The 26,007-nt window shown below is 61.8% G+C and overlaps 2 protein-coding genes across 2 annotated transcripts; one reads left to right on the top strand and one right to left on the bottom strand.

The window, feature by feature from the left end:
- Window positions 1–4,207: 4,207 nt before the first annotated feature.
- Window positions 4,208–11,936, top strand: ECEL1 (endothelin converting enzyme like 1). Its single transcript, XM_030325657.1, has 17 exons — window positions 4,208–5,063; window positions 5,673–5,741; window positions 5,860–5,970; window positions 6,298–6,390; window positions 6,580–6,704; window positions 7,362–7,584; window positions 8,039–8,137; window positions 8,356–8,430; window positions 8,634–8,737; window positions 9,058–9,116; window positions 9,192–9,243; window positions 9,882–9,949; window positions 10,132–10,256; window positions 10,548–10,613; window positions 10,986–11,081; window positions 11,302–11,378; window positions 11,509–11,936. The coding sequence occupies exons 1-17, from the start codon at window positions 4,272–4,274 to the stop codon at window positions 11,606–11,608; spliced, it is 2,334 nt and encodes a 777-aa protein (XP_030181517.1). The 5' UTR covers window positions 4,208–4,271; the 3' UTR covers window positions 11,609–11,936.
- A 10,070-nt stretch (window positions 11,937–22,006) lies between these two features.
- Window positions 22,007–25,127, bottom strand: ALPI (alkaline phosphatase, intestinal). Its single transcript, XM_030325756.1, has 11 exons — window positions 24,912–25,127; window positions 24,713–24,829; window positions 24,483–24,598; window positions 24,112–24,286; window positions 23,861–24,033; window positions 23,465–23,599; window positions 23,292–23,364; window positions 23,031–23,165; window positions 22,748–22,939; window positions 22,407–22,526; window positions 22,007–22,305 (listed from the first exon to the last, which is right to left on the bottom strand). The coding sequence occupies exons 1-11, from the start codon at window positions 24,979–24,981 to the stop codon at window positions 22,007–22,009; spliced, it is 1,605 nt and encodes a 534-aa protein (XP_030181616.1). The 5' UTR covers window positions 24,982–25,127.
- Window positions 25,128–26,007: the final 880 nt, after the last annotated feature.

The raw sequence follows: 26,007 nt of genomic DNA, 5'->3' as shown, positions 1-26,007 counted from the left end.
CCGCGACAGGGCAGAATGAAGGTGGCAGCTGGGTGATGGGTCATGTGGGCCTCTGGGGTCCCCCAGGTCTGCTGTGGGCGCCCAGCTTTCCCACAAGAGTCTGAGTCAGCACGGTGGTGGCCGCCTAGAGGCTCTGGCCTTCCCCCGCCCCCTCCCCGCCACCCCGGCCACTTGGGAGAGTCATTTCATTTCTCAAATTAAAAATCCATTTTGTGCTGTGAATAATAGATGGGGTGAGCACTGGGAGGCTGGGCAGAGGACAGGAAGCTGGCTGGGGGGCGTTTTCCAGGACACAGAAGATACTGCAGGGCTGTCTGTGGTGGAGAGGGGGAGCTGGGTGGGCAGGGTGGAGGCGGTGGGGGGGCGCATCTCGCAGAGCACAGGCAGGGGTAGGGGCTCCTAGGCCTGTGTACTGGAGTGGCAGGCCCAGTCTATCCCCACTTACATGCAGGCCAGAGGGGCGCCGCGACGGTTCTGATCACGGCTGGGCTCCAGGCTGACCCAGGCCTGGCTTCAGGTTGGCAGCCCCCTTGGAGTGGAGCATTTTGCCCCTCACTTAGTGAAGGCTCGACAGATGTGTCACTGGTGGGACCGCTGTGGTCCCCAGGGAGTGGGCGGTCTTCGCGAACCCTTCCCCGGAACCCAGACCTGGTGGTGCCCACCCAGGAGGAGTGGGCTGGGATCTGGTCTTCGGTCAGGGAAGGGGCTGAAGTGAGGGTTTCAGGACCAACCCGCACCCCTCCCCTCTGCTCCTTGCACACCCTCAGCCCTTCTCTCTCCAAGGCGGCTCTGGGGGCAGATGCTCCCCAGCTCCTGCCTCCCCAGCCCCCAAGCTGGGCATCCCGTTGCCTGGCTCCGGGCTTGGCTGGGTGCTGCTGTGTCCTGTCATTCTCTTGCTCCTCAGTCAGGAGGTCACCTTGACAATCGGGTGGGGGGGGACGGGGGGGGAGGGGAGCTGGAACTGGATGCCTCAAGGAGAGTGCACGGGAGCTGGAGGCTAGACCCCCGGTGTCCTCCCCCACTTGCACTCAGCTTCTCTTTCTGAGAAGGGACAAAGGGCAAAGAAGCAAAGGGCCTGGTCGCTCTTTGCCGGTGGGCTGTATAGGGGGTCTAGGACTGAGCGCTCACGGGCCCAATCCCCAGGCCACTCTGGAGGGCCCTGGTTACCTTGCTCAGGGGCTGGGTTGTCCTGGGAGTCTCTGAGGTTGGGTGTCCTGTGGGGGGTGCGGTGCTGAACAGAGCAGGCAAGATGGAGTGAGGCAGGCAGGTAGGGTGGCCTGGCCGAGAGCGGGGAGGCAGAGGAACAGATCAATGGCAGCTGGGAGTCTGGGAGAGGGATGGCCAGGAGGGGGTCCGACAGAAAGCTGACCTGGCAGGGAGGAGGGGCTGAGGGCTCAGGTCCCCCACCCCCTAGTGGCTGGCACCGCAGGGTCCCCAGGGAAGCCTGTTTGCTTTGTGCCTTTCTGTCGGAAGAGAGTCGGCTCCCTGAGACAATATCCATTTTTATATTTCTTGGAAATTTCACGGCATTCATTTCAGGGAAAATAAAAGCTGTCATTGCTGGAGAAATGATACCAATCAGGGCCTGAAAAGGCTGGAAAATTATCCTCCTGGAGACGGAACGTTGAGGGAAAAAATGCAGATTAAAAGCACAAAGAACCACTTTGCCACCGCCCTGCCCTCCCCTCCTCCCTTACGGAATCACCACATTTTACATAATTCCACCTCTCCTCAGTAGAATTAATTGGACCCGAGAAGAATGCGTGGGGCAGAGGACCCTGGGATGGCCGGAGGTGGAGGCAGAGAGTATCCAGAGCAGTGGTATAGAGACGGATGGACGGACAGACACAGGAGAGGTGGCATGGGGGCAGAGGAGGCCACCCAGGGCCAGGGGCCCAGGACCCAGGCTGCTGAAAAGCCCCAGGGAGGGGACAAGGTGATGGGTCCTTTGAGCCCTTGTCTTGTCGGTGTTATCGGCTGGGGCTCCATGGCAGTCTTGGACTGTCTCGCTGTTGAGGCCAGTCCTACAGGCTGGAACTGGCAGGTCTGGGAGCACTGGTGCCTTGCAGGGTCCTGTGATAGGAAATGAGAAAGCAGAGAGACTCGAGAGACAGTAGCATTGGTCCAAGAAGCCCCGACATCCCTGTGCCTCACATGGCCAGGGCCTGAGGGTACTGTGGTGAGACAGGCAGAAGCGGACCCTGTTTCAGGGACTGGGGGCCGTGGGAGGGAGGTCCCACATTAAAAAAGCAAGTTGTAAGGGAAGAAGGTGGTGGGTAACCCCCCCCCCCCACACACACACACCAGTCCCCTCCCTGCAGCAGTCCGCATGGCAGGGGCCTGAGGCCTACATCTGAGGACAAGGGCTGCTGGGCAGAGCAGCCTCCCTCCTTGTTCTCAGCGGGGAGGGGCTCATGCATGACTCTCCAGTCCTTTTCTCTCTTCCTGGCCAGGGACTTCCAGAGCAGTGGGGGCAGAGGCCAGCCAAGGATTGGGGGAAGGGTGCAGTTTCAGCCCTGAGGCCCCCTTCCTGGTTGCATGGCCAACCAAAACCCCAGACGCCCTCCCGCGAGGCATGGGTAAGGTCAGGGCTAAGGGAGAAGACCAGAAAGACCACGTATTGAAGCCTGCTCAGTGCCAGGCACCTTGCCAGGAGCGTGCAGGAGCTATTTCAGCACACCCCATAGTCTTTCTGGGAGTTCTCCCCGGGCGGTCTCCAGTCCTGTGGGCTCGGCTGGGACAATCCACGCACCTCCTGATCTCCAGCTTGAGCCCTTTTCGGGCCGGCGGGAGTGGGGGCATCAGATCAAAGGGGAACCCTTTCCTGGGAATAGCAGGCGCCCTCACTCTTCCCGGGACACAGTTGTACCTGGAATCCCCGATCCCGGAGCCTGCGCAAGACCTTCGGGAGCGTGTCCCGCAGCCGCCGTCCCCGCCCCCGAGCTGCCACCGAGCTGACAGGTAGCTGGGATGAAGGGTGGAAGGAGGAGGGGGCGCGGGGGGCGGGCGGAGGAGGGTGGAGCCGCCGGCGCGCCCCCTCCCTCGGGGCCGGCGGGCTGCGCGGCGCGCCGGCAGAGGAGGCGGCGGGCGCACGGAGAGAGCTCCCGCCCGCCCGCCCGGCTCCGCTCCGGCTCCGGCTCCGGCTCCGGCCCGGGCTCGACCCGCTCAGTTCCAGCTCGGCCCCGGGCGCGCACCTGCCGGGTAAGTGGCATCCGAGTCCGCTGCCGCCGCGGCCAGCAACGCGGCCACATCCGCCGCCGCCGCCGCCGCTGCGCCGAGCCTCCAGGCTTTGTCTGTGTCCTCGCAGCTCCGGCTCCGGCTGCGGCTGCGACTCCCGGGCTCGGCTCTCCGGCTCCGCGGACTGCGCGGCGAGGCTCCGCGCCCAGAGTATGGGGCGCTTGGGGTCAGCTCGCTCCGCGCCGGGGGTGAAACTTCACTCAAGTTTGGGTTCCGAGGAAAACCTGTTGAAGCCAGGAGTGGCCCAGGGCGGGGACGGAGGGGCGGGGGACGGAACCGGTTCCAGTTTCTTAAGGCCGTCGGGGTTTCTCTCCGATGCGGGGCCGGTTGGAGCGCACCGCTTGGGAAAGGGGCTGGTGGCATTATGGCCACCGAATAGAAGACGGGGCTGGGGGCGGCCCTACGGACATCCGCGAGGACAAAGTTTGGTTCTTTAGCCGCTTTCTTGAACGTCTAGTTCCAGTGCAGCTTCTGGGGCCGCGTAGACGCGCCCTTGACCGCACCTCCTTTCTCCAGTCTCCGTTTTCCCCCTCCCCCACCCGGCCTTCGCTGTAGCAGGTCGCAGACGAGAAAGGCAAAGGGAAGAGAAACAGTCCTTCATTGAGGGCCTACTGTGTGCGAGGCCCCGTGCACGCTGCTCCCCTACTTTATATCAGGGACCTCCCAAATACGCGGCAGGCATGTGTTTGCAGTGGGAGAGGAGTTAGGTTAAAAAAAAGGACGACACTGTGCGTGTGGGAGGTGGTGGCCACTCTGAGCCTTCCCCTGACTCATTCTTGAGTAGCTGGGGGAGGCCAGGCCCCAGACCCGCTAGCGGTTGGAGACACGGGGTGGCCTCCAGCCTCTGGAACTAGGCCTGCGCCCCTCCAGTCGTGCTTGTGGGCCCCGTCGGGGGCCCAGTGCCTCTCTGAACCTGCCTCTACCCTTCCCGCAGCTGCAGCCCGTGAGCCATGCGGAGGTTCGCCGGGAGGCCGACGGTCCGCGCATCCCGCAGCTGAGATCGCCAAGGGCTGCGTGGCGGGGCCAGCGGCACCATGGAGACCCCATATTCGATGACGGCTCACTACGACGAGTTCCAGGAGGTCAAATACGTGAGCCGGTGCGGCACGGGAGGAGCGCGCGGGGCCTCGCTGCCCCCCGGCTTCCCTCTGGGCGCGGGGCGCAGCGCCACCGGGGCCCGGGCGGGGCTGCCGCGCTGGAACCGGCGCGAGGTGTGCCTGCTGTCGGGACTGGTGTTCGCCGCCGGCCTCTGCGCCATCCTGGCCGCCATGCTGGCGCTCAAGTACCTGGGTCCCGGCGCCGCGGGCGGCGGCGGCGGCGCCTGCTCCGAGGGCTGCCCGGAGCGCAAGGCCTTCGCGCGCGCCGCCCGCTTCCTGGCCGCCAACCTGGACGCCAGCATAGACCCGTGCCAGGATTTCTACTCCTTCGCGTGCGGTGGCTGGCTGCGGCGCCACGCCATCCCCGACGACAAGCTCACCTACGGTACCATCGCTGCCATCGGCGAGCAGAACGAGGAGCGACTGCGGCGCCTGCTGGCGCGGCCCGGGGGTGGGCCGGGGGGTGCGGCCCAGCGCAAGGTGCGCGCCTTCTTCCGCTCGTGCCTCGACATGCGTGAGATCGAGCGGCTCGGCCCACGGCCCATGCTCGAAGTCATCGAGGACTGCGGGGGCTGGGACCTGGGCGGTGCCGCCGAGCGCCCGGGGGCCGCCGCGCTCTGGGACCTCAACCGGCTGCTGTACAAGGCCCAAGGCGTGTACAGCGCCGCCGCGCTCTTCTCGCTCACCGTCAGCCTGGACGACAGGAATTCCTCGCGCTACGTCATCCGCGTGAGTGCGTCCTCCTCCCCGGTCACCCCAGCAGCAGCCTGGGACCGGGGGCGCCACGGCCCCGCTCGAGCGCCCGCAGCGCAAGGCGACCTACGCGTAAAGGGAGGGAGGGCAAGGGGAGGGGAGCGCGCACCCGCATAGCGCGGGAGGAGGGCGCAAGTAATTTCCCTCGAGTAATTGCCGTGCTTAGCGGAGCCGCGGGAGCCGCAATTTCCCAGTCCTGTGGCAGGCTGTGAGAGCACGCAAGGAGGGGCGTGCCAGTGGGATCGGGCGGGCCAGAATGCCAGGGGCCTCGGCTTTCTCGGTGTGGGCTCCGACAGTGCCCCGTACAGGTGGGGAAGGTTGAAGGCTTACAGAAGGAAGGGTGGGGGGACTGGGTCCTCCTCCGCTCCCCGAATCTCCAGGCGAGACTGATTAGGGGTGGAGGTTTCCACCAACTTCTCTGGGTGGAAGGAGGGCTGATGTGCTTTTGTGCTGCTCCTGGGGCTGGCGACAGTAGGTGTCTGCCACGTCCTCTGTTTGGGCGTTTGGATGGAACTTCGGTCTGTGTGCAAGAACCTGACATGTTGCCCGCTGATCTCTGACCTCTGACCCCGTCACTCTCCCCAGATTGACCAGGATGGGCTCACTCTGCCGGAGAGGACCCTGTACTTAGCTCAGGATGAGGAGAGTGAGAAGGTGTGGGGGCATGGGGTGGGACTGCAGGGAAGGCCTGGGGCTCCGGGAGGGATGGACTAGGGCCTGACACGGGCCCCCCCTCCCCCTCCCCCCTGCAAAATGTCCCATCCTGGTGCAGATCCTGGCAGCCTACCGGGTGTTCATGGAGCGCCTGCTCAGCCTGCTGGGGGCCGAGGCCGTGGAGCAGAAGGCACAGGAGATCCTGCAGCTGGAGCAGCGGCTGGCCAACGTGAGCGGGGGCGGGGGCGGGGGCGGGGGCGGGGGCGGGGGCGGGCTGCCATGGGCCCACGTGAGCGGGGGGGGGCGGGGGCGGGGGCGGGCTGCCATGGGCCCACGTGAGCGGGGGGGGCGGGGGCGGGGGCGGGCTGCCATGGGCCCACGTGAGCGGGGGGGCGGGGGCGGGGGCGGGCTGCCATGGGCCCACGTGAGCGGGGGGGGCGGGGGCGGGGGCGGGCTGCCATGGGCCCACGTGAGCGGGGGGGGGGGGGGGACTGCCATGGGCCGAGGGGACGGCGCCCTTACGCAGGGCCCTGTCAACTCCGATCTCCGCCTCCAGATCACAGTGTCAGAGTACGATGACCTCCGGCGGGATGTCAGCTCCACGTACAACAAGGTGACGCTGGGGCAGTTGCAGAAGATCACCCCTCACGTGAGTGCGGCCCGCCGCGGGGCGGAGGCATCGATGCTGGGACTCCAGGGCCGTTGTTCCCCAGGGTGGGGTGAGGCCTCGCACGGCCATGGATTCCTGTGTCCTCCCGTGCGTCTCCCGGACTCCCTCCCCGTCCTCTGTGCTCCCTGCAACACCCAGCCCTACTGTCCCCCACCCTCCGCCCCACAGCTGCAGTGGAAGTGGCTGCTGGACCAGATCTTCCAGGAGGACTTCTCGGAGGATGAGGAGGTGGTGCTGTTGGCCACAGACTACATGCAGCAGGTGTCCCAGCTCATCCGCTCCACACCCCGCAGGTACAGCTGCTGATCACCCCCCCCACCTGCCCCTCCACATCCCTCACCCGCACCCCAGATGTGTCTGCTTGGTAAGGTTTGAATTCCCGTTTCACCTCCGTCCGGTGGCCACACTGGGGAGGCATGTGAAGAGCACTGGAATAGGAGTCCAGATCCCTAGGTGCAGAGGTGGCTCTCCCACCTTCTCTCTGGGACCCTGGGCAGGGCTTGTGAGCTCCCTGAGCTGCCGTTTCCTCATCTGGGGAGAGTGAGGCCGACTGAGTCCGGACTCCAGAAACGGAAGGTGTGGGTGCAGTTCTGCTGCCCCAGGGCCACCTTGGGGAGCGCCTCCCTGGTCTCTGCCCAGAGGCCCCCCCAAGGCCAGTCCTGAGGCAGACAGTCGCCCCGAGTGCCCACCCTCCTACTGCATAGCAGGTCGGCATCAGGCACTCGTCTCAGGGGCCAGAGATGTGTCCTGCTTCGTGTGGGCCCTTTTCCCTGACTGGGGCTCAGGCCACTCCAGGTTCCGGCTCCATGGATCTGGAGTGACCCCCGCTCCTGCGCGGGTGCCGGGTGTAGCCCCAGGCCGAGGGGTCTGGAGTGGCGTGGCACGGAGCCCTGGGGTGGCCCTTGCGTATGAGCCTGTGTGGACACCCAGCCGTTTCCCCTGGCCCTCAGGATCCTGCACAACTACCTGGTGTGGCGCGTAGTGGTGGTCCTGAGTGAGCACCTGTCACCACCGTTCCGAGAGGCGCTGCACGAGCTGGCACGGGAGATGGAGGGCAGTGACAAGCCACAGGAGCTGGCCCGTGTCTGCCTGGGCCAGGCCAACCGGCACTTTGGCATGGCGCTTGGAGCTCTCTTTGTACATGAGCACTTCTCAGCTGCCAGCAAGGCCAAGGTCAGGCTGCCCTGGGCTTGGGGGTTGGGTGTGGGTGCAGGTGCTGGGCAGGGCGTAGAGTCCTCCCATGGCCTCGCTCTGAGAATGGGGAGCCCACATATTCCCTTGCAGATAGGGGCGCTCTGAAGCTCCAGACTTCTCGCCAGGCCACCTCCCCCAGGAAGCCTACCTCATCTATCAGCCACAGGAGGACTGGCCCCTCGGGCTCCTGCCCCCCCTTCTCTGCCATGCTCGGCAGACTGTTGCTGGGGCAGTTTGTGCTTCCAGACTGTGGGCTTTTTGTAAGGGGGGCCAGGCCTGGATCCCCACCTCCAAGGTCCCGCTTGGCGCTCAGGACCAAGCCTTAGGCCTGGGAAGTGGTACTGAATCAGTGGTATCCCTCGTGCCAGGTGCTGGGGGCCCAGAGTTAAGGCCTCCTGGGTTGACCCTTGATCCCTGACCCCTGGCCCTATAGGTGCAGCAGCTTGTGGAAGACATCAAGTACATCTTGGGCCGGCGCCTGGAGGAGTTGGACTGGATGGATGCTGAGACCAAGGCAGCTGCTCGGGCCAAGGTGAAGTGGACCCTTTCCCATCTGTAGATTCCACGAACACTCATGGAGTGCCTACTGTGTGCCAGGCTGGAGTGACAGAAGAGGCAGAGATGCCCCTTGTGGAGCTGGCATCACTGGTCTGGTCTCCCCTGTCCTTGAGCCCTGCCTCTAGACTACAGCCTCTCCCTTGGGGGGTGGGGGGCTGTCTCCCGAGGCCCTGGCTGCCCTCTCGCCCACAGCTCCAGTACATGATGGTGATGGTAGGCTACCCCGACTTCCTGCTCAAACCCGAGGCTGTGGACAAGGAGTACGAGGTGGGTCTGCCTCTGGCCCCCCCCCCGCCTAACCAGCTGGGCTTCTCCCGGCCTGTGGCCAAGACCCCCAGGGAGGCCCGCCACGACCGAAGAGAAGAACCATGACCCTCGGCTGATGGCCCCTGGGGGGACGCGGGGCCCGCCCAGCGCTGGTCTGGCCGTGCCCGTCGCCTGCCACTGAGCGCTGCGCATCCCCTGTGCAGTTTGAGGTCCACGAGAAGACCTACTTCAAGAACATCTTGAACAGCATCCGCTTCAGCATCCAGCTCTCAGTCAAGAAGATCCGGCAGGAGGTGGACAAATCCACGTGGGTGCCTGGCCCAGAGCGGGGCGAGTCAGGGAGGGAGGTTCCATGGGGAGAGGCTCCTTAGCCAAGGCCAGGAGGCTGGGAGCGGGCGGGTGGTGGTGGTGGGGGGGGGGGGGCAAACCGCCTCAAAGTCATGCTGGTGCAGAGGTCATGGGGCCGGGGCGGGTGGTGGTGGGGGCCGTGAGGGTGGAGGCTCAGCCTGGAGGAGGCGCGGGGCGTGGCCACAGGCTGGGTCACTAGGGTAGCTTTTAAGAAGGAGGGGGCTGGGAGGTGGGGGGGGAGCGTGGGTCTCCCTAGCTGACCCCCACCTCCCTCCACAGGTGGCTGCTCCCACCACAGGCCCTCAATGCCTACTATCTACCCAACAAGAACCAGATGGGTAAGGGGGCGTGCCCCGCGAGGGGCGGGGCCGGGAGGCGGGGCCAGTCTCCTGCTGACCACGCCCTCTCTGTAGTGTTCCCGGCAGGTATTCTGCAGCCCACGCTCTATGACCCTGACTTTCCACAGTGAGTACCCAACCCAGCATGAGCCAGAGCCAGCTCTGCAGCCCTGTCTGCTGGGTGCATGAAAGCTGCCGGGACTGTCCCGATCCGGGCTGGGCCCAGGGGTCATGACAGTGGCAGATCCTGGGTCCCCATAGTCTCACCTCATCCTTGGTTATTTAGAAAAATGTGTAGGTTTTTTTTCTTTCTTTCTTTCTTTCTTTCTTTCTTTCTTTCTTTCTCTTTCTTTCTTTCTTTCTTTCTTTCTTTCTTTCTTTCTTTCTTTTAAATGTCCTGAGTTCCCCCTTACCTGGTTTGAGGCTTCTTTAGGGGTTTCAAAAGTGGCTTAGTGATGAGGAAACAGGCCAAATCCAAGGTGGGGTGCCTCAGTTTCCCTCATGTCTTCCTCCAACCTGGTCTCTTCCCCTGTCCCAGCTCTGTTAGAGGTTATTTCCTACAGAGCAGCTGCAAAGGTATCGTTGGCCCCTTTTACATGTTGTATGAGGACTCTAAGGCACGAGTGCCCCAAGACCGTGGGGACACCACTGTGGCCTCCCTAGGCCACCTCTGGCTTGACCGGGGCCTTCCAGGGCCCAGGCAGCAGCGTGGAGCTCTCGGAGGGCGGGTGAGGCTGGGGCCTGACGCTGCTGCCGTGGGCCCAGGTCTTTGAACTACGGGGGCATCGGCACCATCATTGGACATGAGCTGACCCACGGCTATGACGACTGGGGTGAGGCCCGAGGGTGGCCAGAGGGGGTGTCGGGGGAAGGGAAAGGCAGACAGCGGGGGGCAAGGCGATGCTGGGTGGATTGAGACCCCACAGCCCCTCTGTCCCCATTGGCCGGTGGGTGGGTGGGAGAGGGGGCTTCGGGCATGAGAGTCCGTCTCCACCACTCTGCCCGCTGCCCACAGGGGGCCAGTATGATCGCTCAGGCAACCTGCTGCACTGGTGGACGGAGGCCTCCTACAGCCGCTTCTTGCGCAAGGCGGAGTGCATCGTGCACCTGTATGACAACTTCACCGTCTACAACCAGCGCGTAAGATGCCCTTGCTGCCCCTCAGGCCCGGCTGGGCGTGGACGAGGAGCATGCGTGCCCACGTGTTCACACATGTGCCCAGGGCCCAGCTCACATGCCCAGGGTGTGCATGCGCACTCACGTGGGTGCGTGGAGGAGTTCACGCAGACTCATATGGGGCACGAAGGGGTCGGGGCCGCATCTAAATCCTCTGGGAAAGGGAAGGGGAGTGTGGGCGGGGGCCCAGGGTGGCAAGGCCTGAGGAAGGCCAGTGGGCGGCAGACAGACCCCGGCCCCTTCCCTTCTCGGCAGGTGAATGGGAAGCACACACTTGGTGAGAACATCGCGGACATGGGCGGCCTCAAGCTGGCCTATTATGTGAGCTGCTCCCGCCTGGCCCTTCGTTCCTGTGGGGGGAAGGATGGGGGCTGATGAGGACTCCATGAGGGACGTGGGCACCCCAGCCTCCCCATCACATGGTGCTTTGGCCTGGGGGAGCGGGGCCTGTGACTGGCACAGGGTCCCCTGGAAAAGGAGGGACTCCCAGGCTGCTTTGGGGAGAGCAAGGAGGGCTGCCTGGGGTTAGCCTTCCCAGGAGAGAGCACAGCTCAGGAAAGGCGGAAGGCAGGGAGCCTGGGGCTCGGCATGGCGGGTGGTGTGCAGAACAGGGGCCGGTGAGGGGCTGGCTGGGTGGAGGGTGAGTCAGGTCACCGCACTGGGGGCACCGCAGCTCCACACTGTCACCCCCAGGCCTATCAGAAGTGGGTGCGGGAGCACGGCCCGGAGCACCCGCTGCACCGGCTCAAGTACACGCACAACCAGCTCTTCTTCATTGCCTTTGCCCAGGTGGGCCAGGTGGGGGCCAGGTGGGGGGTGGGCAGGGGTGGGGACATAGCTCTCGGCCTGCCTCTCATCAGCCACCCTCAGAGGCAATGGTCCCATGGGTTCTGATGAGGGCTCAAGGCCTAGTGTGCTGGGGTGGGGGGAGGTTTGCCAGGCTTGCTCAATGGACTCCTTGGCTTCAATTTCCCCTCTCTTCCCCTCCCCTCCCCGCCATGGGGCCCAGAACTGGTGCATCAAGCGGCGGTCACAGTCCATCTACCTGCAGGTGCTGACCGACAAGCACGCACCTGAGCACTACAGGTGGGCCTGCCTGCCTGGGCCTCATCCCCTTGTGTCTGGGGTGGGAGCAGGTGGGGATGGGGAGGGGCAGCTGGGGGGTAGTGGCCGTCGGAACCCACACCTGCTGGGTCTCTCCTCCTGCCTGCCCCAGGGTGCTGGGCAGCGTGTCCCAGTTCGAGGAGTTTGGCCGGGCCTTCCATTGCCCCAAGGACTCACCCATGAACCCTGCCCACAAGTGCTCTGTGTGGTGAGCCTGGCCATCGGCCCGCACGCCCTCGCCACCCGCCCTGCACGAACTGCCTCCCTGCCAGCTGCCGGGGCAGGCATGGACCCGGCACTGGTCTGCTCTGGGCGCCACCCACCTTAAGGCCTCCAGGACCTGGCCTTCTTGCTATCCCTCACTTCCGGAGGGGCCCGGAGCAGGGATGGGGCTGGGCTCCAGGAGGCCGTGGGGGTGAGATGCTGGGGTCCCCAGTCTTGGCTCTAAGGAGCCAGACCCCCTGGCCAGGGTGGATTGTACAGGCCCCACCTTCAATCTGTTCTTGCTGCTAAGTCTGGTCAATAAACTGCTGTACCGTTGTCTTGGTTTCTTCAGGGGCCTCCGGAGCAGGTTGGGCTGAAGGGGTCCCTTTGTGGGGAAGCTCAGGCCCTCAGCACCGCGGGGACCCTAGAGAAGACCTTCTCGTCCCTTCCTGTCCCCCCTCCCTGGCTCTTCTGTCTTTCCCACCAACCACCTGCTCCTCCCTCCCCCAGAGTCCCGCCTAGGCTCCTGTCCAGCTCCAGACCAGGCTCGTGGGGGCCAGAACACCAAGCCCGCTGGTCTGTGCTCCAGCATGACACTGGGACTCACTTCCCCTCAAAGTGTAGATATCACAGGCCAGGCCTTGGGCTCAGCGTGTCCAAGAGAGGGGAGCTATGAGACACGCTAACATGGAGGTCGGGGCCACTCTGTACAACACTGAGTCGTGCTCTCCGGTCTGGAGTGGACGCTCCAGGGATGAGAGAAAGAGAAGAGCTGTCAGGGGCTGGCCTGTGACATGGCCGTGAGGCTCTAGGCCCCGCCCATGGTGGGAGGGGGGAGGAGGGAGGGCTGCCCCATCACGCACAGGATGGTGGGGTGCGGGGAGAATGTCACATGGGGCAGCCCCACTGGGGGATCCAGGTGTCTGCAGTGAGTGGGGGACCGTGGGCCTCCTGCCTTTCCTCCTCTCGTCTGTTTCTCTCACTTTAGGGACAGCCTAGAGGGGGCGCCCCTCCCTGGCTGTGCCCGGCGTGGCCTATCCCCATCTCCCACCACAGTGGAGAATCTCTTGCCAGCCCAGCTCCTGTCATGCTCAGAGAACAGCCATCTCCATCTCGGCCTTGAGTGACATTTAAAAAGTTCCTGTTATCTGAGCCTCGGGCACACCACCCTTGGGGAATGAGAGACAGAAAACGCACGTGCCACAGCTGACGGAGGCAGAGAAGGGCGGGCGTTGTGTGGCCCTGGGGAGGGCTCTGCGGAGAAGTGGCAGGAACTTAGAAGGACCCCATAGGAAGAGCCAAGTTCCCCCAAGGGGCAGGGACTCTTCAGGAGATGAGCAGGGCAGAGCACCCTTCGAAGGTGGAGGTGGGGTGTGCAGGGAGTAGGGGTCGGGTAGAGGAGCCGTGATTATGGACCGACCTCCAAATCCCCTCCAAGCCCCTCGCCCCCTGGGCTGGGCATGTGTACACCATATCCCTCAGCAGCCGGCACGCTACAATGTGCCTCTGGTGGCTGGCACAGCCAGCCAGTTCGCTCCTTGCCACCCACTTGGGTGGGGCCTGGTGTCTGGGACCCTCCACACCCCGTGACCAGCCCATCCATCTGACCTGGGATCCTGGCTGGAATCGGGAGTCCCCAGGCCCAGCGCTTTTGCCCCCTGTGCCCCGGTGGCTCTTTAGTTCCCCACCTCCACCCAAGACCAAGCCTTCCTGTCTCCCATCCAGCTCAGGGGAGGTCTGGGGTGGACGGAGCCTAGGGGGTGAGACCTCCCCATTCTGTCTGTGCCCTGCTGAGGGAGCCAGAGGGACTTGGGCGTGGCGGGGGCGGGGGGCGGGGCGGGGATGGTGGGCCCCCGGGGGAAGACGAGTTTCCTGGCCTGGAGGCTGGTCCAGCGGGAAGCCTGTGGGACTTGGCTGCTGGCCGGGGGCCTCAAACCCAGTGTGCATTCCAGCCAGGGCATGCCCACCCTGCGGGCGGGACCGTGGGCCGCCAGGCCGTGAAGCTCCTTGCTGGGCTACCTGCGGAGACGTCGCTGCTACCTGGGGCTTCGGGGCTTCACAGCCCTTCAGGGAGAACTGAGGGAGATCATCAGGTCAGAGGGAGCTCGAGCCACGGGCACCCCAAGGACAGAGTCCTGGTGCTTGGACGGGGCCCATGAACTCCAGACACAGCCACGAAACCCAGGGCCACGGTGTGGCCCAGCCTGGCACAAACGTGACACTGTGTGTCACCCGCTGCTTCCCAAACTGCTTTTCCAGACACACCCTAAGAGCATCCTCACTGCAGCCCACTGAGGTGCCAGGGTGACAGGGACAGGGAAACCGAGGGGAGCCACGGGCCCTGCCTAAGGTCACGCCGCACACGTTAGCTGATGGGCGCCACTCAGCCGCCGCGTCCTCTTGAGCTCTGGGCGTCCGTCCTATACTCGGTGCCAGCTGTCTGAGCGCCCTGTTAGGGAACCACGCACGTGGTGTAGACGCTGGCCACTCGTGGTCTGCCGGCCCCTGTGCCAGCGGCTCCACTGAGGAGGCCGGCAAGGTCAGCACAGCTGCCCACCCAGCCTCAGTTTCCCCGTCTTAAGTGAAGGCCGTGAGTGCAGAGAAGGCCCCTTGGGCAGCCATGGGACGGGTTGTGGTAGGGCTGGCCCCAGCCGTCCCCCGGGGGGTGAGGGCGTCCTCTGAGCACCGCTCGCTGGGATGACGGAAAGCAGTCTTCAGCCAAGCAGTTAATAGCAGGGAAAGAGCTTCCAGGCGTCCACCTCGCGCCCGCGTGCAGAGCGCCTCGTGGTTCCTGGTGCGGCTCTGGTTCTGCCATCGTGGCGTTGAGACCTTGAGCCCAGGGGTCACTGCTGGGTGACCTTGGCAAGTGACTCACCCTCTCTGGGTCCCGGGGCCATCACCGGCAGCCCCAGGGGGGTGTGTGTGCCAGGGGCCGGCCTGCCTGCGATGGACTGATGTGAGCCACCCTTCCCCTCCTCCCCCCCCCCAGCCGAGGCCTGCACGGCTGCTGCCCCAGCAGGCTCGGCCCGACTCCGAGACCTCAGGTCAAGGATGCCGGGAGCACCCTCCGTCTGGGGCCCCCTGGGTGCCAGCTCCGTACAGATCCGGGGAGGACTGGGAGCCAGCTGGAGAGGTGTGCCCGAGCCTCCCTGCCTAGGGTCTCAGAGAGGACGGGGGGGTCGGCAGCCCCGGGATTTCTGTGGCACCCAGGAGGGGGCACAGGGCGCCTGGTGCCACTGACCAGCCATACGCCCCGGGCCTTTCTAAACAGCTCAGTGGGACCAGATTCAAGTTTCTGCCATTCCTGTGGCTGCTTCTGTGCCGACTCCAGATGCCCGGTGCTCTGGGGGCCCTGGGGCCCCCGCTTGTGAAGTATCCTAGATGCGATATTTTTTAATTTATTTGTAAATGTTTGTTTATTTTGAGAGAGAGAGACCATGAGAAAGAGAGCGAGAGACCATGAGAGAGAAAGAGAGAGCATGAGAGAGAGACCGTGAGAGAGAGAGCACGAGTGGGGGAGGAGCAGAGAGAGAAAGAGACAGAGAATCCCAAGCAGGCCCCACGCTGCCAGCGCGCAGCCCGACGTGGGGCTTGATCCCACAAACTGCCAGACCGTGTCCTGAGCCGACACCGAGAGTCGGACACAACCGACTGAGCCACCTCGGCGCTGCTGGGTGCAATATTTAAAAAAAAAATTGTAATGTTTCATTTATTATTGGGAGACAGAGTGCAAGCTGGGGAGGGGCACAGAGAGGGAGACACAGAATCCGAAGCAGCCTCCGGGCTCTGAGCTGTCAGCACAGAGCCCGACGCAGGGGCCGAACTCACGAACCGCGAGATCATGACCTGAGCCGAAGTCGGGCGCCCAACCGACTGAGCCACCCCGACGCCCCTAGATGCAATATTTTTAAATGGCTTGAGCTCCTATGCCAAAAATGTTTGGAAAGCCCAGGGTCTTCCATATGCAAATAGCTCTGGGGGTGTGTTCTCAGGGGGATTAGGCCTCTCCTCATGCCTCCTTTCCCACCCCGACGCCCCCTATGCCGGGCTGCCCCCATCCCTTCCTTCCCCAGGGACCTCCCACATGGAACTGGGTAGAGTCACAGACTTTACTGAAGGTTTGGGGGGGGCAGAGGGGCCCTCTCTGTGTCTCCTCTCCTTTCTCCCCTTCTGGATGTCTCCGCCCTCCCTCCAAGTGACCTGAGAAACCTACTTCCTCTTGATTGATTAAAAAGAGCATTTTCCCCTTCCCTCTGCTGGCTCCAGGCTGGCCTAGAGGCCCAGCACAGTCTGTAGCCCTGTGACTGTCCCCTCCGGCCACCCAGCAGCAGGACGGGGTGGTGGGGGGAGGGCAGGGCGCACCAGTCCCACTGCCCTACCCCTGCCTCCATCCCGCAGTTTCTGCGCGAGCCTGGACGACTCGAATTTGGACGGCACATCACTGAGCCAAGTCTGTCCGGATCTGAGCAGAGCGTCTCCTGTGCAGCCTTCACCCCGTCACTGGCGTCGCCCACAAAGCTGCCAGGGATGGGGACCGCCAGATCCCAAGCCCCCTTCCCTTTGGGGAAAACTAGCTGGGCACTGGCCTGGCCTTTCCTGCAGAGTCCTTCTAATGAACTGGACTCCACCCCCAGGCCCGCCCCCTCCCCCGTGTCCTGGCAGGGTCCCTGTTCTGGGACTGCTCAGGCCACAGGGCTCCCCTCTTGCCCTCCCTGTCACCCCACGCCGGGCTGGAGGTGCCCAGAGGGCCGCCTGGGCACACGGCTCAGCCCCCAGGCCCCAGGCCCTTGGAGCAGCCCGGCATGAGCTCATCAGGTCAGAGGGGAGTGAGGCGGTGCCTGTTCTCCCACCTCAGCGGCCGCCGCCTGGAAGCCTCTGGCGGTGGCTCAGGCTGATTCATTGGGCGGCAGGCAGCTCAAGTCCCGGAGCCACTGTCACATGGTGCCGTTAAGCCGCATCTCTCCTTGTCTGTAGTTTGCATAAATAATAAAAAAAATCCCTCCCACCTTCCTGCGGGACCAAAACGTCGCCGGGACTGCTGACGGGGATCTGCATGGGGAGGTCTGAACGTGGCCACTTCTCTCTCACCCGAGGAGCCCAGGGCAGGGAGGGAGGGGTGTGCCGGACGGAACTTGCAACGCTGGTGAGCGAAGAAAGGGCAAGGTCAGGGTGCCCGGGGCCTGGATGCCTCCCGGCGGAGGGTGGACGGTGGGCGGCCCTCACCCTTTGGGAGCCGGGAGGAGGGTGGCCGTCTCCTCCCGGAGGGGCAGCGGAGGAGACACAGTTGGTCCCTAGGCACTGTGCCCAGCACGTTGGCACAGACCGGGCTCCCCCAGCGACAAGGTTACACCAAGGGGAGCTTCGGCTGCCTGTCGTCAGTGCTCTGGCCCGGGCGTGTGTGCTGGTAACAAATGCCGAAGTTCTGTTCAGCCGGAGTAAGCAGGCCCTGGGGCCACTTTAGATCGGAGGGTGCAATTTAAAATCCTGCACAGCTTCCTGGAGGCCTCCGGAGGCCCCGCCGGGAGGCAGGAATCGGGGGGTGTCAGCCTCACAGGGCAACAGCCTGTCATGTAGATGCTGACCAGGTGGGGAGACCTGCTTCTGGAACGGGGGACGGTGGGGGCTGGCTGGCCGCATCAGATGGTAATGTCAGCCTCAAGGGCAGGACGAGGGCGCATCTGGCATCCCGTCTGAGGCCTCCCGAGAGACAGCATGCCTGTTTTTTCCCATTGTGACACATCCCATATCAGCCCCCTGAGCCGGGTTGGGCCAGGTGCAGGGACAGGGGCTCAAGGGGACTCCATGAGCTGGGGGCCCTGGGTCTAGAGGAGACTGGACCTGTGGTGCCCTCCAGACCCTGTCTGAGCCCCGGAAATGCTGACACACCCACGGCAAAGGGAGCTGTTTAGCCTGAGTCCTATCCGGGGTGCCAGCCTGCCTGGCCCCCCGTCTGGATCTCAGGGCTTCAGGTTAAAGGGACACTGAGTCCTCCTGAGTGTCTACGGTATGTTGGGCCCTAATATGCTTTATCTCCTTTGGGGACTTGCCATGACCCTGGGCAGGGGGCACCCTAAACGGGAGTCCGGATGTTCATATTTAACATCCAGCTCCATGCTGGCACCTTTCCCCCGTCAGCGGGGCGTCCACCCCCGACATGGAAGAGAACGAGGGTGCCCAGTGAGGGACACCCTCTCCCCGTTTGCTCACTTCCAGTGGATGGTGATGTGTGAGAGTTTAGTGTGTCTGCCCAAGTGGATTTAGGGATAATATGATCTAGTTTTAAACGAATCCCCCACAACAATCAAGTAGCTTCCGAAAGAGTCCTGTCAAGACACAGCCAGTAACACCAATAATCCACACGAGGTAAGGGACCGCAGACGCGACCGTCCTCTCCCCTGATAGGTGCTCATCATCACCCACGGTGCATACCTGATGGGAAATCAGCCCCAAATATAAAAACTAAACAAAACCAAACTGTTTGAAACAACTCTGCCCCCGTCGTTACTGGTGAAGCTTTGCCCCAAGCGACTGGTGCCCTGAGACACGACTCAATAGAGCACGAAATCCTTATGGACAAGCAAGGTATCTAAAAACTAAGCTTTCAGAACGTGGAGACAAACCCCCGCAATGCTTTTCCCAGCGACGTTTAAAATTATGTGCTTTTCAACTCAGTACTTTTTTGATATTTCCCTAAGCAATGATAAATATTTGGAAAGCTCTTTTAAAGTTTCTTGCATAATAGCACGAGACAAAAAACACCTACCACCAGGCAAACACTTATTTTTTTTCTGCCGCAGTAAAAATGGCAGAAACAATGAACAGAAAATGATCTGTCGACAAACCGAAAGGCATTTCTTTGTCAGCAAATACTGTTGGAATGTGTAGAGAAAACACTACCACAGATTGGAAGGATGTGTTAGCGCAAATTACCCAGTGTGGGAGGTTTACTGTGTGGTTTTTTACACATCTCAGCTTAAGGTATTTGCTTGGGTTCTGTTTCAATAATGAAATACACAAACCACTTTGTGTGTGTGTGTGTGTGTGTGTGTGTGTGTGTGTGTGAGAGAGAGAGAGAGAGAGAGAGAGAGAGTCAGGAAAGGAAAGACAGAGTAGAGAAGATATATGAATGCCTTGTTTCATAAGAACAATTGCACACAGGGAAAACTGTCAGGCACCCGCTGATGGAACAGCTACTGAGAAAGGATTTTTTTTAAAGGATTCTGGATGAGGAAAAAGTGTAGAGGGAGCTGTACCTACAAAACTCACTGGCCTACCTTGTCAAACCACTGCAGGAAAGAACTAGAAGCCCAAGGGCACAGGAGCCCTCCGTGGTGTTAACTTTAAAAAAAATCAAGATTTTTGGGGCACCTGGGTGGCTCAGTCAGTTAAGCCTCTGACTTCAGCTCAGGTCATGATCTCACGGTGCATAGGTTCGAGCCCCGCGTCGGGCTCTGTGCTGACAGCTCAGAGCCCGGAGCCTGCTTCTGATTCTGTGTCCCCCTCCCTCACTCATGCTCTGTCTCTCTCTCTCTCTCTCAAAAATAAATAAATATTTTTAAAAAGTTAAACAAAAACCAAGGTTGTTCTAGTAAAGCAGAATCTTTATGATACTTGGTAATAAAATCGGGTGTGACCAGGAAAGTTTCCAGGCCACACAAAGAATGGGAAAGGGCTGTTGTGAATTCCCCCTCTCTTTCCTCCTCCCTTTCCCTCCTTCTTAAAGACTGGGGTGCTGACATTTCTTGAGGAGGCGAGAGCTATCAGTTTTAGGCACCCAGTAAATTATTGAAAAAACAGATTCACCTTCCCTGGTGAACATCTTCCAGGGAAAGACGTTAAAACAAATGTTTGAAAATGTTTCCATGGACACGTGATTTTGTGGCTAACAATGTGTTTGACCCACAAAACCTACACATTAAAAAACAAAAGAACTTGGAAGCTGTCTGTTTTTTTAAAATTTAAATGTAATTTACCCACCGTAAAATTCATTCTTTTCAAGTGTATGATTCAGTGGTTTCTAGAATACCCAAAATGGTGCAACAATTACCACTCAATCCAGAATAACCTGTTTTTTAAACCCGTAGAGTTTTAAATTTTTTAATCTTATTTATTTTTTTAAGTAAACTCTACCCCTCACACGGGGTTTGAACTCTTGACCCTGAAATCAAGAGTCACACGTTCTACTGACCGAGCCAGCCAGGTGCCTCTAAACCTGCAGAGTTTTAAAATGTAGAGTTTCCTTGGGTTTGGAACCCATTTATGAAATATAAACACGCAGCACCTCTCTATTGGCTTGTAAAACCAACTAATTGATAACAGGGAAGACAGAAATAGAACAGCTGGATTTTTATTAAGTCTTTGCCTAATTGGTGGATGGAGTTTAAAGATGAACATGATTGGGGCGCCTGGGTGGCTCAGTTGATTGAGCGTCCGACATCGGCTCAGGTCATGATCTTGCGGTTCATGGGTTCGAGCCCCATGTCGGGCTCTGTGCTGACAGCTTGGAGCCTGGAGCCTGTTTCGGATTCTGTGTCTCCCTCTCTCTCTGTTCCTCCCCTGCTCGAGCTCTGTCTCTCTCTCTCTCTCTCTCTCTCTCTCTCAAAAACAAAGATTAAAAAAAATAAAAACCATGAATATGATGGTTTAGGAAGCCTAGCTAATGATGCCCTTTTCCCATTCAGCTCCCATATTTTTGTGACAGCCTCTAAAATCCAAAATTGAAATAAACTGCCCTGAGGGCCATGCCTTCAAACTGATGTTTTACAGTGTGAGATCAAGATTTTAGTAAATAAGAATTATAACAATTCAGTGTGATGACAGACGGTAGCTAGACTTACTGTGGTGACCATTTCTTATTGTACACCTATATCTAATCACTGCGTTGTATACCTGAAATGAATACAATTTTGTATGTCAGTTACTCTTCGATTAAGTTGTTTTCATGTTTATTTATTTTTTATAGAGAGAGAGAGCGAGCAAGAGAGTGCACATGTGTACACAAGCAAGGGAAGGGCAGAGAGAAAGGAAGAGAGAATCCCCAGCAGGCTCTGCACTGTCAGCACAGAGCCTGATGGGGGCCTCGAACTCATGAACCGCAAGATCATGACCTGAGCCGAAATCGAGAGTCAAACGTTCAACTGACTGAGCCACCCAGGCGCCCCAAATAAGATTCTTATCCCTGAAATAATCAGAGTGTTATTTTCCAAGAGTCAGGTCACATTATGCCCCTGCTAAAAGCCTTCCAATTTACATACCACACCTTGGATAAAGTTCAAACTCCCCACCCACCTGCTCCCATCTCTTATCCCTCAGGTTTTACCCCCTACCCCACTCACCCCAACTCTGGTCCAGCTAGTGCTGGAATAGCACTTGCTGACTGCTGCCTCAGGGCCCTTGCACGGCTGTTCCTTCTGCATTGCTCAAGCCCTCACTTCCTTGTCTTGGCTCCACTGTCTGCTCCTCAGGCAGCCAGCCCCTCCCTGACCTACTGATCGGGATTATCCACCACGTCCCCTCACTCACAGACATACTAAAGATTTTTCTCTCTAGAACACATCACTACCGGCATTATACTGTATTGTGACGGTTTATTTGATTATTGCTTTGTCTCCGTCAGTAGACTAGAGGCCCCCGGGCGGGGGAAATGGGATCTCATCTCTTCACAGATCTAGGCCCATCACCCAGATGGCCTCCTGGAGGCGGCAAGGGTTGCTCTGGGGCCGCCTGCCTCCACCGATCCTTGGGTCTCCCAGTCTGGGATGGTCACTGAGGGGGTGAACATCAGTACCTAAGTGACTTGGGACAAGTCTCTCCATTCTGTGTCACCATCTCCTCTCTGTGTAGCAGGACCGCTGGGCTCCCTAGGAGGTGCCCCTGGAGGACTGTACCGCGTCCTGGCCCCAGCAGCCTCCTCAGCCAGCAAGGTGCCTGCAGGCCCAGGTGCGGGGTGACAGGAAACCACCCTTTTCCGGGAGCCCCGACGTGCCTGAATCCTTGGTGCTGTGAAGACCGAAGTGAAGAAGCAGGCGTGGCGAGGGGTCTGGGCAAAGTTGTGGCCCGCGGGGGGGTGGGGGGGGGTGGGGGCCGCCTCTAGGATGGTGCCCCCCTGGTCCTCACGCAGGGCTATCTGCCGGGCGGCACCTGGCCTTCAGAGCCCCGTCCTTACCCTGACACGGAGGTCGAGGCGGAGTTGCAAACAGCCCAGGGGCACCGTGGGTGCCCAGGAAGGCTGCGACCCCGGGCTCCGGGGCGCCCCATCGAGGCGCCCCGGGGCCGAGAGGAGTTTATTGCCGGCAGGCGAAGGTCTGGGGGGAGGGGCCCGCGGCGGGGGCTCCGGGGCCGGGGCCTGGGGCCGGGGGCCCGGGCGGGGTGCGGCGGCGCCCGGGGACGGGTGGGGCGGGTCACGGTCAGGGCGCGGCGCCCGCCAGCAGCAGCAACAGCGCCCCGGCCAGCAGGGGCAGCGACGGCGGGCCGGCGGCCGGGCCCGGGGGCGCGGCGTCGTTGGGGCCGGCAGAGGGCGGCAGGCCGCAGTCGGTGTAGGGCTCCAGGCAGGCGGCGAAGGCCATGACGTGCGCCACGAAGCTCTGCTCCTGCACGCCGTGCACCAGGTGCGCCTGCGGGCCGCGCGCGAACACCGCCACGTCCTCGCCGCCGTGGGTCTCGGACTGCAGGGGCACCGCGGCCTGCTGCTTGTACGAGGGGTCCCCTGGGCGGAGGACGGGGCGGGGGGTGGGGGGTCAGGGCCCGCCGGGCGGCCGGCGGCTCCCTCCCTCGAGTTCCTCCCAGACCACCCGCCGCTGCACTCACCGCTCTGGCTGTCGCTGACGTTGGGCCGGGGGCCGTCCTTGAGCGCGAAGCCGCCGGGCCCGTTGCCGTACAGGATGGAGGTGTAGGTCTTGTTGTCATAGGCTTTGCTGGGGGCTAGGCCTGCAGGGAGGAGGGACCCGGTGATCGCCCTGACCGCAGCCAGGGGGCCTCTGCGGGCTACACCTAGCAAACCTAGGCACTTTGGGCCTCGCCGGCTTCATCCTCACAAGAACCCTACAAGGCGGTTGCTATCGTTGCCCCGTTTGACAGATGAGGAAAGGGAGAGTCGGAGCAATTTCTGCCACATAACTGAGGAAACCCTGCCACCCTCCCGGGCCTACCGAAAATGGAGCTGCCTCGAAGCGTGTAGCCACCAAAAGAGAAGACGTGGGAGTGGTCAGCGGTGACAAGGGTCAGAGTGTCCTTCTCGCTCGTGAGCTGGCTGGCCTTGTCGATGGCAGAATCGAACATCACGGCCTCCGTCAGTGCCAGATAAGCCCTGCCGTCGTGATGACCGTGGTCGATGCGGCCTCCTGCGGGCAGGGCGCGTGGAAGGTGGACGATGCCCGGCCCGCCCCGGCCATTCCCACTTCCGTGCTCCGCAAGGGGCTGCCTGCCACGCACCCTCCACAAACAGGTAGAAGCCCCGGGGGTTCCTCCTCAGCAGGTGCAGGGCCGCCTCCGTCATCTCCATCAGGGATGGGTCCCGGGTGTGGTTTCGGTGGACCTCGTATTTCGTGTCTCCTGGCTCAAAGAGGCCTGTGGGGAAGGGGGCCGGTGGTGACGGGTAGGCCGGGGAGTGGGTGTGAACATCTGGGCGCACGCTTGGCCCTCTGAGGACCCGGGAGGCCAGGGCGGGAACGTGGGGGTGGCTGGGGTCATTACCCATGAGGTGTGTTACGGAGGGGTCCTGGGAAGCCTGAAGGAGCGCCTGGCGGTTCCACACGTACCGGGCACCCTGGGGGGGGGGGGCGGGGAGGGTGCAGAGCCAGGCCTCAGTCCATAGCCCTCGGATCCGTGTCCCTCTCGTGCCCCGTGCACCTCTGGGCCCCCATCACCTGGTGCCTGGCCTGCCACTCCTGCACCAGGTTGCGCCCATCCAACCTGATTCCGTTCTGTGTGGCATCACTCGGATACTCAGGGTCTGGGGTCCCCTTGGGAAACATGTACTTTCGGCCTCCGCCCAGGATCACCTGTAGCCAAAGGATTAGGCAGGTGGGCGTGGAGCCCGGCTGGCCCCTCGCTCCCTCCTCACAGAGCCCCACGCTCCCCTTTCAGGTCTGTGGGTGTGGCCTGTCCCTGGCGGTCCCTTCTCCGCCACCTCGGGCCCCACCCCAAGCTCCGGGAGACCCTGCCAGGCCCCAGAGCTGAGGTCCTCAGTTGCCTGGGACTGTGGCCGGTGGAGACACGCCGCCCCCCCCCCCCCGTCCCCCTGCTTGCCCTTCGCGGCTCACATCAATGTCCACGTTGGAGATGAGCTGCTGGGCGATGTCCTGGCACCCCTCCTTCCGGGCCTTGGCGGGCATGTCCGCGTCTGAGTACCAGTTGCGGTTGACCACGTGCGCGTAGGTGCCGGCTGGCGAGGCGTGCTGCACTCTTGTGGTGGTCACCACCCCCACGGACTTCCCTGAGGGTGGCCGAGCTCAGGGTGAGCCCCCGAGGTCTCTGATCCTGCCCCTGCCCGCTAAGCCGGCCCCAAGCCCACCTGCTTTCTTGGCCCGGTACATCACGGAGATGACCTCGTTGCCCTGTGTTGTGTTGCACCGGTCAAAGCGGGCAGCTGCACTCAGTCCAATGGTCTGGTAGTTGGCCTTGACCCCGCACAGGTAGGCTGTGGCTGTGCCTGCGCTATCTGGCACCTGTCTGTCCACGTTGTATGTCTGGGGACAGAGACACCCTCAGCTCCCCTCTGGCTCCATCAGATACCCGAGATCCTGACCCAAGCCCAGGGGCCCACCCTCACCACCCTGGTCCCCGAACTCCGGCCCCAAGCCTCCTGGGCCTTCCCTCCTGTCGCACTCCTGGGCACCCGCCCCCCTTCTGGTGGGGAGCACCCCGAGGCCACCCAGCCCTTACCTTGGACAGAGCCACATACGGAAAGTGGTCCATGGCCAGGGGCGTCTCGGGTCCCAGTTTGTTATTAATTTGCCCCTTTAGGATCCGAGTGGCTGTCACCGTGGGCACCCCCATCCCTGAAGGAGCACACCTTGTCAGGCCCGAGTCCCCAGGGCTGGTCTGTGTCCACTGGCAGCCTTGGGGACCAGGGTTGTGGGAGCCACAGGGGGTGGACAGGCCTTGACACTCACCGTCCCCCAAGAAGAGAATGAGGTTCTTAGCAGCCGTCTGGATGGGCTTCAGCTTCTTAGCGGCATCCAGGGCTTGGGCTGCCTGGCGGTTCCAGAAGGCTGGGTCCTCCTCCTCAACTGGCCAAGGGGAGAGTGGAAGCCAGGTCAGTCTTGGGGGAGTGTCCTATACATGGGGGGCAGCCGGGAGGTGCCTCATTACCTGGGATGGTGCCAAGGGACAGCTGTGGCCTCAGGCCCAGCAGCAGAAGCAGCACCCAGGCTCCCTGCATGCCTGTGGGATGGTGGGAGGGCTGCAAGGCCAGGACTCCGGGGAGGCTGGGACCCTGGGGGAGCCAGAACGTGGGTACCAGCCGCAGTACAAGCCGCCCGGGCTTAAGTCAGGGGAGAACTTTGTTCCTGGTTGTAAAAGGCTCCACGTCCCTCCCATTGTCCCAGGTGGCCACGCTGACCCCGCCCCGGCCCTGTGACTTTAAGTCACGCTGGTAGAAGGCAAGTGGCAGGGCGTGGCTGGGCAAGCCTCAAGGCCGGGGTCCTGGAAAAGGCAGGTCTGTCCAGCACGGGATGGTCCCAGCAGTCTCCCTAGGGTGGGTGGGGTTGAGGGGGCACATCTCCTTTGGGTGAGAGGCACCCCGACAGGGGCCACTCCCGACCCTTGGCTCATACAGACTTGTGGGAGCACTGTTGCTCCTTCGTTCACCTCACTTGTTCAGTGTTTTCTGAGAGCCAGCTTTGGACAGGCTCGGTTCTGGGTGCTAAGGGAGGTGGGGTGTGAGGCACACAGCCTGGGCCAGGGGCCTGGGTTTGGCCTCCTGAGGCTGTGAGGCCCCGAGACACGGGAAAGGAGGCACGCGGGGGTGGCCTGGCTTCTGACCAGGGCTGGTGTGGGCAGGTGGGGAGGGTGCTGGGCTCAGAGGGTGCCCAGGAGACTGGACCCAGAGTCCCTTGTGCTGTGGAAAAGGGTGGGGCTAGTGGTGACAGAGTGGAACCTCGTCTCTGTGTCCAATTACGGGCCAGCCTTGTGGGGCTCTCGCGTGTGCGTGCATGTGTGTGGGGCAGGCAGGGGTGGGGACCCAGTGTACGTGAGGCTGACCTCTGCTCCCTTGGACAGGCAGAGAGGACCCAGGGGTGAGTTTCTTCTCTCCATGGGCAACGAATACCCACAGGTATGGCATCTGATAAGGAACAAAGAGGTTTCCGTGACCAGACCGGTTCAAAAGCATTCCTCCAATCCAGCGACCGCACGTCTGGGTGTATATCCAAAAGATTTGAAAGCAAGGTCTGGAAGAGAGATTTGC

The sequence above is a fragment of the Lynx canadensis genome, chromosome C1 (genome assembly GCF_007474595.2).
Source record: "Lynx canadensis isolate LIC74 chromosome C1, mLynCan4.pri.v2, whole genome shotgun sequence".
Lineage (NCBI taxonomy): Eukaryota > Metazoa > Chordata > Mammalia > Carnivora > Felidae > Lynx > Lynx canadensis.
The sequence above is the reverse complement of the archived record's forward strand: the minus strand, read 5'-3'. Positions and strand labels throughout refer to the sequence as shown.